This window comes from Abramis brama (genome assembly GCF_963993115.1).
Source record: "Abramis brama genome assembly, chromosome: 2".
Classification (NCBI taxonomy): domain Eukaryota; kingdom Metazoa; phylum Chordata; class Actinopteri; order Cypriniformes; family Leuciscidae; genus Abramis; species Abramis brama.
This window is the reverse complement of record NC_139964.1, coordinates 5,342,439-5,358,289: the sequence shown is the minus strand read 5'-3', so window position 1 is coordinate 5,358,289 and position 15,851 is coordinate 5,342,439. Positions and strand designations below refer to the sequence as shown.

Here is a 15,851-nt window from a genome sequence, read left to right as displayed (position 1 = left end):
GTAAGACAAATAATAATAGTAAGACTTAACTATTATTAAAGTTAAATAATATTTAACTTTAAACTATAGGCTAAAATAGGTTGAAAAAAGTGCTTCAGCTGGGGCTGCACGATACTGGAAAAATATGCGATATTGTTGTTGAGTATTGCGATAACGATATTTCTTGCGATATAACATTTCCCTAGAAAAATACTTTTTTTTTTTTTTTTTTTTAATCATTTATATATGTAATGATCATACTAAAATAAACAGGTAGGCTAATAGATATTCATGCAACACTTTGATTAATGGTTGTCTGTGAGACTCTGTTATTGTTACTTGGCATTTCGTTAGCAGTTTTGGTAGATTTGGGCTTACACTTTTTGAAGTCTTCATATAGCTCCCTGAGGTTGCGTTCCAGAAGACTGTGGAGATTAGTTTCCTCTCGACGTGGCCCAAATGTTTTGTCACGACTTAGTGACACCGCCACTTATGTTCACATATCCCGTTTTTTGCGCGTGCAACTTCGTTATTTCAAATGCAGAAGCGCGGCAAGCGCGCTCAAAATGGAAGCACATTTTTCCAGGCTCAACTTTTCAGAATTCCACAAGCTCCGCAAACAAAACCACATAATTGTACTAGACGTGTGAAATCAATGCAGGGAAAAATAAATACTCTGAACCCTAAGTAGGTTTACACAAACTGAGAAAGTCAAAAAGCGTTAGGTTGTGGCCCGCTCTCTCCTATATGTGAATCTGGCATGGATTCACAGCAGTTAATATTTCACTGTGCTCGATGATACTTCTCAATAGTGCAGTGCTGTTACAGGGCTAGAGAGTTCACAGTTGTTGAATTATTGAATCGTCTACAGTTGGTTTCAGTCATTAAAGGCATCAGATTTGAAAACTGGTAATCAGCAAACCAAGACAGAGAATGAACCTTTAAATGAACCTTTAAACCTCACGCCAATGAACCTTTAAATCTGGATACCAGAGTGATCGATGAAAACAGCGGCGGGATTGCATAAATATACATTTATTCAGCAGAGACTTTTATTGAAAATTATGAGAATAATACAAACATATTGCTAAATCAAAGCAGAAAACAAGCACAATCATTAATACAAGTTACTAACAGTATTTTAATTTGTTCTTTTGAAGATTGAAATGTATTCTGCTGCTCAGGATTGGCAGGTTACAATGTAATTAGTTACTTTTTTAGTTAAAAAGTAATGTAATTACATTTTTTAAATATCAGTTACTGCCTTTCAGGCACTTCACTTGTGTTTCACATTTCTAAAATACATTTAAATCTTAGTGGAGAAGGCTTGTAAATGAGGCTTATTTTCCTCTGCATGATAGACATCCCATTAAAACACTGACATTTATGACATCAAGTACATTTATAATCGTTATGAATATTGTTTTGCTCTTTATATATAACCTGTTCCAATAACTGATCCATAACCTGTTCAATGACACTGAATGATTATTTCAGTCATTATTCTCAGTGACTGACACGGTTCTAGATTTGAGTAAAACTCTAACGGTAAGTATAGTTTGGTGTGTTGCTGTGTTTGACAGATGCATAATCAGAGTGAATCTCGTTCTTACTGAAGGAGACTGTAGCGTCGCTGAGAGACTCTTCATGCTTCTGGAAACTGACAGATGCGTAAAGGACCCTGTCAGAGGGGATTGTGGGTAACTGGACTGTCGAGTAAAGTGGATTCTGTGAATCAGAGGGGATTGTGGGTGACTGGACTGACGAGTAAAGTGGATTCTGTGAATCAGAGGGGATTGTGGGTAACTGGACTGACGAGTAAAGTGGATTCTGTGAATCAGAGGGGATTGTGGGTGACTGGACTGACGAGTAAAGTGGATTCTGTGAATCAGAGGGGATTGTGGGTAACTGGACTGACGAGTAAAGTGGATTCTGTGAATCAGAGGGGATTGTGGGTAACTGGACTGACGAATATAGAGGAGTTGATGTGGGATCTGAGTCTTGAACCTGTAAGAGAAGCCAAATCCCCCAAACATGAAGTCTCAGTTTAAAGGTACAGCAAACATGCTTATCTGACATCATGAAGCACAGATCAGTTCTGAAACTCACCATTTCATGATCTCCGGTCTCTCTTCTGTCTGATGATGAAATGATGCCTGTGTGAACAAGAGCCACATCTGAGACTGAGGGTGCTTTCACACCTGCCTCATTTAGTTCGGTTGAATCGTACTAGAGTTCGTTTTCCCCATTGGTGCGGTTAGTTTGGGCAGGTGTGAATGCGGCAATCGCACTCAGGTGCGCACCAAAAGCAGACCAAACAAGCGTACCGAGACCTGCTCGAAGAGGTGGTCTCGGTACGCTTTGAAACGAACTCTGGAGCGGTTCGTTTGTGGTGAGAACGTGATCCGACCTCGAACAGAACCAACTGCCAAAAAAACTGCGCATTTTTGGACTAAGCCAGTTGCCGTAGTCAGCTGCGCTGTGCATTATAGGATGAGGAGAAATGTTTGTTGTTTGCAGCTCGCGGACAAACTTGGAGTTGTGAGGAGGTGCGTGATAGAAATTATTATTAACATTATTTTCGAGCCGCATACTCGGTTCATTCTCAAATATTACTGTTTGTCTAAAGTGGTGCAGACAAACTATATAATAAAATATGACCAAGGATACAATCAGCCCACGCAGCCGTCTCTCCATAGTAAACAGCGGCGCGTTGTCTGCCGGATTTTCCACGTCTTTGTTTACCTACGGGAGTTCTGTTGGAATTTTCTCGCACGTTAATTCTGACCAAACGAGTGATGTGGATGTTGTCACGTGACTGCGTTTTGGTTCGTTTTATCAAATCATAAACTGATTCGGACCAGAGCCATCAGTGTGGTGTGAAAAGGAACCAAAACGCCTTAAAAATGCTACAAAGTATCATTTGTCGCCTTTGGTCCGGACCAAATGAATCGAACTACAGATGTGAAAGCACCCTGAGAAAATGAGAGAGAATTTAACTGTGTGTATTTCTGAACAGCAGAGGGCGACACACTCAGATGTACTAAATGTGCTGTTGTGTGTGTGTCTGTGTGTGTGTGTGTCTCACCATGTTTACAGCTGTATTTTATTTAGAGCAACATGAGCACTAAACACACAGCCAGCAGGATCAAACCCACAGAAACCACAACTATCACAGAGGAACCTGAAATCACACAAAGGGATTGTTACAGTAAAACAAGGTGAGACTAAGACACCATGTATGAGTATTCTTACACATACTGTACATCATCACTCATCTTTATATCATAAGATCACTTTCAACTCAAACTGAGCAACAGATCTGCTGGATCTTACCAGACTTTCCTTCATCCTGGGATATTTCTCTTTCAGGGTCAGGTGACGCCGTTTCTGAAAATACACAATCATAGAGCGCCGATGGTCAAATTTATTAGAGAAATCAGTCATTCTGGAAAATAACAGTGTTAATGTTGCAAAGTTCTTCAGTTATAAAAACAATAACAATTTCAGTATTCCAGTATCCCACATATTGGCTTTAAACCAGTTATTTCTATTTCTGTTAAGTAGAAAATATCCGTTTACATTTCCAAACATTAAAGGGGGGCTGAAACACTCATTTTCAGTCAATCTTATGTTAATCTTGAGTACCTATAGCGTAGTATTGCATCCTTCAAATCTCCAAAAAGTCTTTAGTTTTATTATATTTATAAAAGAAAGATAGGCTGTACCGAGTCTTTCCGGAAAAAAACGAGCGGCTGGAGGCGTGCCGACAAGCAGTTTTACTCACCGCCTGCGGTTCCAACGCACGACCGACCGTGAACCTTTATCGTTGTGACTGCTCGATCCTTAAGCATTAAACGATCTGCAAATACGGCGTCGAACTGGGCTTTGTTTATAAAACAATCATCGTCGAAATGCAGGGAACAAACAATCTTGCACAACTCCGTTGATGCTCTGGAAAAACAAACTCCATCCACTGGTCCCTTAACACTGGGTTCTTTGGGAATCTGTGCAGGGTTGTCTTGCCCTGGCAACCAAAAACACACTTCTTTGGTGACACTGACTTCCCTAAAGCCGAGCACAGCGCTTTGATGGGCGAACTGCTTTCGCTCTCTTCTCTCTCTGGTCTACGAGTGCGCGCGCGCCCGCGACCTTCCGGGAGAAGTGCCCTAAGGACCCATATAAGGAAATTCCACCCCCGCTGACGTCACACAGGCCCATACTCGAAAAAAACTTTCCGAAACTTGTGACAAACCGGAAGGAGCATTTTTGGCACAGAAATACTCCTTCAAACGTACAATTTAATTTTTGAAACTTTGTCCATGTTTAGCATTGGAATCCAACTCTTTAACAGTGTAAAAAACTCAGTATGCATGAAATAGCATTTCACCCCCCCTTTAATTTTGCTATTAATTGTAATAATCCAGTGAGATTTTTGTGTGCAGAAGGAGTCTGACAACAGCCGGTCTGATCCACACAGAGATCTGATCTCACCATCATCCAGTCCACCTGGGATTACATGAAGAAACAGAAAAGCTGACACTGTTTTTCATGTTTAATACTGTTTAATAACGTGCTATATTAATAAACGTGACATGACTGCAGTGCTGAATTGCAGAGCTGGTGAAACATCGCTGTGATCAGATGCTTTCTGAGCTGTTGTTTTCTCACTGCTGTAATTTTTGATGTTTGTTTTGTTATTGAAAGTAGGGGTAGGCGAATAATGTCCCCAATTAAAAAAAAAAAAAAAAGTATTAGATTTAACGTAGAGCACACTGTAAATTTTAATTTACAAATTTTTATATTTTTCGATTGTAATATTTTATTGAAACCAAACAGATTGTGCTACAATAGCGTAATTGTTTGTATATACAAAACATTCAAATATAATAATGCAATTTATATTGTATACTAATTTCATAATTTAACCCTGTTCAGTGTTCCTAATGTAATTAGTAATTATTTATTATTATAAACTACTAAATGCCAGTGACAATAATAATCCCGTGTGGTCTTGTGGGAAGTATGTTATTTCTAAACACGCACTACACAACTTCCAGCCTTCAATAAAATGATTAGTTAGACTAATATGGTTCTGAAGGCTAGACCATAAATCTGCTGTTGTAGCAAAAAACAAAACGTTTTGAATTTCGTGTTCATCTTGCTGCGGCATTCGGATCACAGCCGTGTATAAGATAAAGATATACATGGCCGTGGTGGAAACATATTTGCGGCTGGGTATCTCGTAACGTGGATCTACGACTTTGAGCAGTCTGACTGTCAGCATATTCTTTCGGGTGTTTTCTTTTGAGGTGGTTAAAAAGATTCTCGTGTTGCCATCCGACGGGCGAATCTTATTATTGCAACATTTGCAAATAACTGTTGTTTGCGCCATTGTCTGTTGTGGAAAATCCAAACCATTTCCATATTACCGATGTTGCATTTTTTTTAGGGACCAATCCCTCAGTGTTTCCTTCCATCGTCACTGTGTTGCTAAATCTCACGAGCAATGTATATGATCTTGTTAACACGCCGACATCTAGCGTGCACACCTCAATTTTGCGTACTTGCATTGCATGTTGGGACGTTGGTGAAAGGCATAGAACTGCAACTGATAGAACGTGCACTGCAGCACGAATCACGATACAACAGTATATCCGAAAAAGTGGATCGTGGAGACATTTTAATAGTTCACGATCAAAAATCGTCAAATCGCACACCCCTATCTGAAACCCAGTCAACAATTTGATCTCACAGTGATCTCACCATGAGCTCCCAGGATACTCGTGATACACAGTGAGCTAAAAGTGTATCCTCAGCGTATATCAGGGTGTGCACTCATACTGTGAGCTGACCATGTGACACCACTGTGAAAGTGTTGAGAAACAGGAAGTAGAATCTCCCCCCAGTGACCGATATTTGAACCGCCTCTTCTCATCCTGCTCAACATTTTCAGTTCACAGTGAGCTCATATATTACTGACACTTTGAGAATCACTGTATGAGAATGGTGTGATATCACTGTGATCATGATCTCACGTGTTGACTGGGAAGGAAACATCTAAATGTGTCTGGTGTCGGGACATCTGCTAACAGTTTATCACTGCAAAGGTATTTCAGAATTCTTTTTACCCTTGAGCGAAGACAAAAAAAGGATGTTGCAATGATTATATGAGGGCCGTAAAGCAGCTTTATAAAGACAATAGAGTCAGTATTCAGCTCAATTCAGTTCAGTGTTGATTCAGTTCAACAACAATGTGAATGTTCAAATGTATGATTAATTGCAAATTCGTATCCGATGATATCAAGTATGAGCCAAGACAGATCTTTTCAATGCATAACGATTTAAATTCAGATCTGATCAAGAATCAGAAAACAAAAAAACAAAAAAGTGTGTCTGAAATGACAGTAAGGTGAGCGTTATTTCTGCACATCTGTAAACAGAAATGCTTTCTCTGTGAACCTAACTAAACTAGGAAAAACTAAAACACAAGTTTTACTATGCACAATTTTTTGTCTAAAAATAAGATTTATGTATTTTAATTGCATAACAAATTCCCATGCATTTGGATTACATAGTTTTAACATAAACCAATCAATAATCTGAATGTGATTCATATTTTTAAGTCATATCTAAATGAAACAGATAAGATTTATGTAATTGTATTAATAAACTGAATGTGATTTATACGTGTCAGTCGTATGTAAATGAAACAGGTAAGATTTATGTAATAGTACACAGAAAAACGCCCATGTTAAATTAACACTGCTCAGTGTTTATATGTGTGCACACTACAGAGTTAAAGCAGTGTTGAAGTTAATGAGATAATTAAGTGATGATTGAGCATTAATGATGAACACCTGCTGTTAACAAGCAGAATCACTGAAGGAAAGAGAAACACAAGAACTACAACTGACTTCAGACACAGCCTCAGATGAAATCAACTGAAGATAAAATACATTAAATCTGTGAAGATCTCAGCAGAGGAGGATTAAACAACTCCACAAACAGCATTACCAGCTTCACTTATTACTAACCAGACTGCCTTTATTTCATTTCCGTTTTAATGAAAACAATAGTTGTATTTTAAAGTCACCATGATGGTGGTTAGCGTTTGCTTTAGTTGGACTCTTGACCATTGACTCTTTAATATAAAATTTTCTCTGGCTGCTATAATTATGTGTTTATAAAACATGTTTGTTGCAGCAAAAAAGCCAAAAAAGGCTGTTTATTGATGATGATGATGACAACTCACTTGACAAAGTCAAAGTCACTTATCTTGTTCAGTGTCTAATGCTTTTTATTATTGTTTTATTCATAACAGAAGCCATTTGATTTTACAGCATGAAATCTAACAGTGTTGTTTATCAAACAATATACTTTTTTTTTCATTAGTTAGTGCACAAAAACCTTTCATCTATGGCATTACTTAGACTCACACAGACATCAAGAAACAGCATATGAATCTCAACAATGGTGACAAAAGATACAAAAATCCTGATGCATAATTTATTAATGCCGCAATGCATGCTGGGAGATATGGGTGAGTTTTGATTGGTGGTACCCAGCATGCACTGCAGCATGAAGCATTTCATTGATTGTCACCATTGTTGAGAGTCATACACTGATTATTGATGTCCAAGTAATAATGTAAAAAGTTTAATGCACTAAATGTTTTTAAAATTCTTTATATTATTTGATTAACTGTTGGATCTAATGCTGTCAGGTCACACAGCTACTATAACAATTAAAACAAAATCACATAACCCCAATAATCAAAGCATTAGACACTGAAAAAGATAAGTGATTCAGGCCACAATATGATGATTACACCTTCATCAATAAACAGCCAACATCACCTGATCTCATGTTCTCTTGGCTTTTTCGCTGCAACAAATGTGTCTTATAAACACATAATTATAGCAACCAGGAAAAATTTACATTACAGAGTCAATGGTCAAGAGTCCAACTAAAGCAAACGCTAACCACCATCATGGTGACTATAAAATATAACTATTGCTTTAATTCAAACGGAAATGAAATAAAGTCAGTCTGGTTAGTAATAAGTGAAGCTGGTAATGCTGTTTGTGGAGTTGTTTAATCCTCCTCTGCTGAGATCTTCACAGATTTAATGTCTTCTTTTCTCTTCAGTTGATTTCATCTGAGGCTGTGTCTGAAGTCAGTTGTAGTTCTTGTGTTTCTCTTTCCTTCAGTGATTCTGCTTGTTAACAGCAGGTGTTCATCATTAATGCTCAATCACCACTTAATTATCTCATTAACTTCAACACCGCTTTAACTCTGTAGTGTGCACACATATGAACACTGAGCAGTGTTAATTTAACATGGGCGTTTTTCTGTGTACTATTACATAAATCTTACCTGTTTCATTTACATACGACTGACAAATATAAATCACATTCAGTTTATTAATACAATTACATAAATCTTATCTGTTTCATTTAGATATGACTTAAAAATATGAATCACATTCAGATTATTGATTGGTTTATGTTAAAACTATGTAATCCAAATGCATGGGAATTTGTTATGCAATTAAAATACATAAATCTTATTTTTAGACAAAAAATTTTTTTTGAGTGTGGTTTTGGTAGCTTCCTGTTCTCTGTGGTTTTCATGATCATCAGGCTGAATCTGCAGACTTTACCACAGCATGTTGCTTTAAAGGGACAGTTCACACAAAAATGAACACGCTGTAAGAAGAAAAGCTGCAGAGAACCAGAAATGGTGCTGTAATTTTCAGACATTTCCTTTTACCTTAAAACATTAATATGGAAAATTATTTATTAACAGTAAATTTGGTCCATGTTTTTACACTGATGTAAATCTAATATAAGTCTTGCTTAAAAAAGCATGCAAACCGTTTGCATTAAAAAACCCAAGTCAAATAAGAATAGTATGTTGTACTGACAAAGCTTAGTATAGTTCACTTACACAAGAGTTCTAGTAACTTAAAGAACTGAGAATACTTTACTTTTCATTACTTCATTCATTCATTACTTTTTCATAACTCCAATAGGAGCACTTGGCGCCTTGCCAGACTTGAGCGCGCCAATTTGGACACGTCAGGAGAGTATAAATTCAGAGAAAACTCGCCATATGACAGGTCTATATCGACTGAAGCGAAACACCAGAGATGAGCGAAATAGCACGGCAAGGCAACGCAGTACTCGTTCCCTTATCTCTAAGGGAACTGAGGTTATGTAAGTAACCAAGTACGTTCCCTTACGAGAACGTTCTCTCGTACTGCATTGCAAACGCTGTGGTAACCCAATTTAAAACGCTGTGCTATTCGCCTTTGACTACTCTGCGAATCCAGGGAGCCCCGGGACTAAAACAGAGTAGTCTGAATATCACAGACCAGAACTTCGGGTCTAATATGATATGGAATAAATAGTGAAGCACAAAGGCCACTCAGAATATGTATAGGGCTGGGTCGAAAGAGCCAGGGACCTAGAATATCATTCCCATATAGAATTGTGAAGTCACAATAGAGTGTCTGAGTTATAACAGGCCTGGGTCCACGGAGCCAGGGCTTAAATGGAGAACTCGCACAAATGTCTTCAATAGGGACTCCACTGGACCATGCCCAAGAGAAAGCCATGCCTCTTGTGGAGTGAGCTCTTACACCTATGGGACACGGAAGGCCCAGTGAGGTGTATGCCAGAGCAATAGCATCCACTATCCATCTAGATAGTGTGAGTTTTGTGACCGGCAGCCCCTTGGTGCGGCCCCCAAAACATACAAAGAGCTGTTCAGACTGTCTGAACGAGGCCGAACGCACCAAATATATTCTCAGTGCTCTGACGGGGCAGAGCGTGAGAGCATCACTATCTTCTCCCGTGACTGGGAGGGCTGATAGAGAAATAACCTGGGCTCTGAACGGTGTTGAGAGCACCTTGGGTACATATCCATGTCTTGGCCAAAGGAAGACTTTAGAGTCGTTTGGTCCAAACTCAAGACAGGAAGGGCTCGTGGAGAGCACTTTTAAGTCCCCTACTCTTTTTACTGACGCCAGTGCTAACAGCAGGGCTCGAAAGGGGGTCCCTTAAGAGCTCGTAGAACCAGAGAAAGGTCCCAAGCCGGCACCGAAGGTGGTCGAGGCGGGTTAAGCCTTCTGGCTCCTTTAAGGAAGTGAACTATGAGGTCGCTTTTACCTAAGGAAGAGCCGACCACCTGCACATGGAATGCTGCGATAGCTGCCACATACGCTTTGAGCGTGGAGTGGGAGTGTCCCCCGTCCAGCAGCTCTTGGAGAAAAGAAAGTACCGTTGGTACTTCGAAAGTGTGTGGGTCAAGGTCTCGAGCTAAACACCAGCTGGAGAACACTGACCATTTGATTTGGTAGAGGCGCCTAGTAGACGGAGCTCTAGCCTTCATAATGGTATTCAGGACACCTTCTGGGAGGTCCTGGGGTACCCATTGAGTGGCCATGCATGGAGGGCCCACAAGTCGGGACGGGGGTGCCAGATAGTCCTGTATGCCTGCGCAAGGAGGTCGTTCCTTAGCGGGATTGGCCACGGAGCTATCACAGACAGCTGCATTAGCTCTGGGAACCAAATCTGGGTTCACCAGAGGGGGGCTACAAGGAGGACTGCGCACTTCGTGTTCCTGATCCGTTCGATGACCTGAGGGAAACACATAGAGGGGGAGGCTGGGCCACTCGTGGGCCAGCGCATCCCTGCTCTTTGAGAAGAAGATTGGGCAGTGACAGTTGTCTTCTGAGGCGAAGAGTTCTACTTCTGCCTTCCCGAAGACCTCCTATAACAGGAGAACTGTCTGGGGATGGAATGACCATTCTTCTGGGGGAACATTGCCCCGAGAAAGCATGTCTGCTCCTACGTTCATCATGCCCGGCACGTGAGCTGCCCTGAGAAAGCGTAGGTTGGTTTGAGCCCATAGCAGTAGCTGTGTGGCTATGGTCTACAGGTCTTGGGACCTGAGGCCACCCTGGTGATTTATATAGGAGACCACTGACATGTTGTCCGTGCGGACCAAGACGTGGTAGATATGGGAGGAAGGTTTTTAGGGCTATAAAAACTGCACTCATCTTGAGGCAGTTGATGTGTAGGCGTTTCTCCAAGCTCGACCAGAGGCTGGAGGCTGGCCTGCCCTTGTACAGAGCTCCCCAACCGGAGTTGGAAGCGTCTGTTGAAATGACCCTCCTCTCTGAGACCAAACCTATGCTCACACCCTGCTGGTACCAGCCGGTGTTTTTCCAGGGGTCCAGGGCTTTGATACAGCACTGGTCCACCCTGATATTCGTGAGGCCCGAGCGCCATGCATGGGATGGTACCTGAGGTGCCAGCCACAGCTGGAGAGGGCGCATACGCAGTAGGCCTAGTAGGAGTACTGGTGATGCTGATGCCATAAGGCCCAATATCCTCTGAAACGTTCGGAGGGGTACATAGGAGCCTTCTTTGAATGACGTAGCGAGCCGCAGAATTGACAGAGTCTGGTCCGTTGTGGGCCATGCTCTCATAAGTACAGAGTCGAGAACTGTTCCCAGGAACGTGATATGTTGACTGGTGGACAGTATACTCTTGGAAAAATTCACCCTGAGCCCTAGACATTCTAGATGGCTGAGGAGCCAGGCTTTGTGAGTATGGGACTCCGCCTCTGACTGAGTCAGTATGAGCCAGTCGTCGAGGTAGTTCAGAATTCGCTTTCCCCGCTGTCTCAGGGGGGAGAGAGCCGCATCCATGCTTTTCGTGAATGTATGAGGCGCTAGAGCCAGTCCGAATGGTAGGACGGTGTATTGATATGTCTGCCCCTCGAAGGCGAATCTCAAGAATAGCCTGTGGTGGGGGTTCACTTGGATGTGAAAGTACGCGTCTTTTAGATCCACTGAGAAGAACCAGTCTCCTGGGTGAATTTGCGCTAGGATGTGCCTGGTTGTAAGCATTCTGAATGGCCGTCTCATGAGGGCCTTGTTCAGATGTCTGAGATCTAAAATGGGTCTCAAGCCACCGTCTTTCTTCGGAACAAGAAAATATCGGCTGTAAAACCCCGACTCGCTTTGTGACGCGGGGACTAACTCGATGGCCCTTTTCGCCAGCAGACATGATACTTTGTTGCAGAGGACATGAGCTATGGTGCTCCTTACGGAAGTTTGGATGATGGCGCGAAAGCGCGGTGGTCTGCGGGCGAACTGAAGCGAGTTGCTGCGCTTTATAATATTCATTACCCATTCTGAAACTCTGGGGATGGCTTGCCATGCCAGAGCCCGCTGAGCCAGAGGTAAGATCATATCTGACGGTGGAACGCCCAGACTTGGGGGCCCGAACCGACATGGGTTTATGACAGAGATTTTGCTCAATTTATGCATTTTGTGGGTCGCTGTTAAAACAGCATTTGGGGGCAGGGGTGCGTGACAAAAGACAGGCCCATGTTCTGCATTTAATACTGCTCCAGCCGCCTGAGCTGAAGAGGGGGCTGTGAGAAGCACTCGAGCGGTCTTTGGGGCTGGTCCGGCCGAAGTGCAGAGGCAGCTTGACCAGCGGCGGAATATGCGTGGCTGGCCATAGCCGAAGTAGTCCTGCGCGGCTTTGATGGGTGCACCGCTTTTGTTCTCCAACTGCCTGCAGTGGGAGGGCACAAATGAGCGGCGACCACTTCTTCAAGTGGCAGGAGCATCACGTAGCCTTTTTCCTCCGCGCAGTGGAAAGCGTGGTGGAGGAAGTAGAGCGCGTTCGCGCTAAAAAGGGCGCGCGCCAGCACTTAGTGAGCTCTTCATGGACCTCAGGGAGAAATGGAGCGGCGCGCTGACGAGGGGCCTGTTGGCGGCTTTGTCGAGGCGGCTTCTAGCGGGTTCAGCTGAGGAAAGCCAGTCGTGACCCAGCTCGTCGACAGCACGAGTTATGACGCGGAGAAGCTCGGCGTCAATGCTCGTTCTGGTGTCGAAATGATCGCTCTGAGAGGGAGGGGCGGGGTCCTCTGATCTGTCATATGGCAAGTTTTCTCTGAATTTATACTCTCCTGACGCGTCCAAATTGGCTCGCTCGAATCTGGCAGAGTATGTTAAAATTAAGAGTTATTTAATGTTTTTTAAAAAAAAACGTTTCAGAAAACATTGAGATGTTCCCCAGAAAACACTCACCATCTTTCAGGACGATCATGAGCTCAATGGGAAGGTTAAACGCTCCTTCCACTGCACACCAGTATATCCCAGCATCCTCTGCTCTCAGGTCACTCAAGATCACAGTGAAGAGATTGAGTTCAGTGTCGTCCTTTACTGAAATCTTTGGGTTATTAACATGGGCTTCATCGGATCGAATGATATTTTGAGCATCTTTAGTGAAACACTTTCCTTCACAAAGATGCTTTACTTCTGTTGAATGGTTTTCATCATAAGGGCATTTGATCTCAGATGAATCTCCTTCACGTCCGACCACTGGAGGCAACAATAGTCAAAGAAAAGGAGAAGTATTTATATGCTGTCATATATGCATATGTTATTTGATTTATGGTCACTGTACGTACGAGTTGGAGTGAGTTGATGTTGATTGGTGAGCGAGACAGAAGTCAGATGTGTGTCTCTGGTTTCGGCTCCACACCAGTAAACTCCAGCATCTCTCACGCTCACATTACTGATGCTCACTGTGAAAACTCCTGCTGGACCGGCAGAAAACTCAAAGCGTTTCTTCTTTGATGAACTGATGCTTTCACAGATCTTCTCCTTGTTCTCTTTGCAGATGTGTGTGAAGGTCTCGTCGTGTTTCTCGGGGAAATTGCAGGTGAGTTTCACACTTTCACCAATAATAGCAGATGCTTTGCTTGATGCAGGAAAATGATCAACTATACACACAAAAACAATGAAAAATATACAATATAAAAATACCTTATCTTTCTTATTTTAAGTCTCTAAAATGAAGGTCCTCCCAGAAGCTCTTTACCTTGATTTACTGTCAGTGTAATCTCAGTGAACAGATCATGATCAGGGATATTCACTCCACATCTGTACGTCGCTTCATCATCCGCGGTTAAATCACTGATGAAAACCTTCAAACGTCCTTCACTGGAATCATCATACATGTGCACTTTATCATGACGAACCCACTGATTCTGTCCATCAACGAAGATCTTCTGTGATGAATCTTTCTGGATGAACTTCTTGTTTCCTTTAAATTTTTGTGGAAATTTACACGTGATGAAGACTGATTTACTGGAGTAGGCCTGAACCTGGACAGACGTTTGACCTGCAAAATTCATTTATTTCTTGATTCATTATATTATTAAAAGTCAGGAGGGATTTACATTCCTTATTTAGAGTTGTAAGGATATTTTCATTAAAAAGAAACTAAACTCACTAGAAACATTCAGCTGAATCTCTTTAATGAAGGTTATGTGAGTAATTGATTGATGTGATCCATCTCTCTCCACTCCACATAAATAAACTCCACCGTCCGCTGCAGAAATATCTCTAATGGTCACATTAAAATGATCTTCATGACTGTCAGACAGACTGAACTTCTCCTCAGATGATTGTGATGATCGTGAACTGTTCAGAACATGGACAGGATCCTCATTCAGTCTGTAGAAAACTTTGGTGTGTGTTTTATACTTCTCATCATATTCACAGCGGAAAGTGATCATCTTTTGTCCAAGATACCCGTCCCGGATAACAGACGTCCCACAACGAGACTCTGAAAATGATTTCACCAAAACCTTGACATGAACTTAAATCTAAAATATTATTAGTGTTATTAAAGGTGCACTAGGGAACTATGGCCTCTCTATCGCCATTCTCTGTGTGAAACCTGTGCAAGGTTAATCAACCAAAAGTTGAGGGTATATGTGACGATAAGTTAACCTTCCTTTCTAGAAAATGAAGAAGTATGTCTTGTTTTGTTTTTTTCTTTATGGAAGTGACATGAACATACAAAGATAAATTACATAAAACTAACATTTTCCCTTCATAATCCGACCTAACAGCTGAAACTATGGATTATTACTATAATCTGACTGTTGTGAATCAGTGTAAGGCATGGAAACTGTTTTGAACATTGATTTAAAGATTTTTATAAATTTTTACTCAAAATCTTCCGTACTGCACCTTTAATACTATAATAAATAATTGCTGTAGGAAGTTATAAAGTGTCACACGTACCTTTACTCACCACTAACTTAACATTATGACTCCATTTCTGATTTTTTCCACATGTATAATCCCCATCATCCTCTCTGCTGATGTTCCTGATAAACACTGTGAAGAATCTGCTGTTTTCATCATCATACAGAGCGAATCTCCCGTTATAAACCCATCGACTCTGAACATCAGTACTGATGCCCATCTTACAGCTCCTGTCTCTGCAGAAATACTTCACTTTATGTTGATCATCAGTCTCTCTCTCGTTCTTGTACATGCACTTGAACATTAAACTCCCTCCAGTGCATCCAAACACTCTGAAACAAAGTACTTGACCTGCCAAACACAAGTTCATTTGCTCTGAGTTATTATATATCATCAATCTGGGTAATATATTATATTATTTGACCCAGACTGAGCAGTGAAGAACTGACCTGAGATCAGGCAGAGGGTGATGAAGATGAAGATGATGATGACAGCCTTCATTCCAGATTTACTTCAGTCTCAGATATCCAGAGAAAAACCAGATCCGATCACAGCACAGGGTGCCAAATGTTTACCAGTAATGGAAAAAACTGTCAAAGAACATCAACTGAAGTAACATGGTTGGACTGAAAAAGAGAGAAGAGACTCATATAATAAGATCGGTGAAAGTGCAAGGGCTACTATAACCAATGATTTTCACAAAACTATCAAAAAAGGCTACTATATAATGATTATAATTGTATCCCCAACACCACGGCCATATTCTCTCTTGCTGTTTTTA

The 15,851-nt window shown here is 41.4% G+C and overlaps 1 protein-coding gene and 1 long non-coding RNA gene across 2 annotated transcripts; one reads left to right on the top strand and one right to left on the bottom strand.

The window, feature by feature from the left end:
• Positions 1–1,001: 1,001 nt before the first annotated feature.
• Positions 1,002–15,501, bottom strand: LOC311077550 (polymeric immunoglobulin receptor-like). Its single transcript, XM_084106082.1, has 9 exons — positions 15,107–15,501; positions 14,307–14,642; positions 13,893–14,195; positions 13,480–13,794; positions 13,097–13,390; positions 3,316–3,369; positions 3,068–3,163; positions 2,089–2,135; positions 1,002–1,986 (listed from the first exon to the last, which is right to left on the bottom strand). The coding sequence occupies exons 1-7, from the start codon at positions 15,462–15,464 to the stop codon at positions 3,090–3,092; spliced, it is 1,734 nt and encodes a 577-aa protein (XP_083962208.1). The 5' UTR covers positions 15,465–15,501; the 3' UTR covers positions 1,002–1,986; positions 2,089–2,135; positions 3,068–3,089.
• LOC311077557 lies at positions 5,953–14,009 on the top strand. The gene is made up of 3 exons (XR_014604927.1): positions 5,953–6,089; positions 13,692–13,733; positions 13,858–14,009. It is a non-coding gene; the product is annotated as an uncharacterized lncRNA (long non-coding RNA).
• Positions 15,502–15,851: the final 350 nt, after the last annotated feature.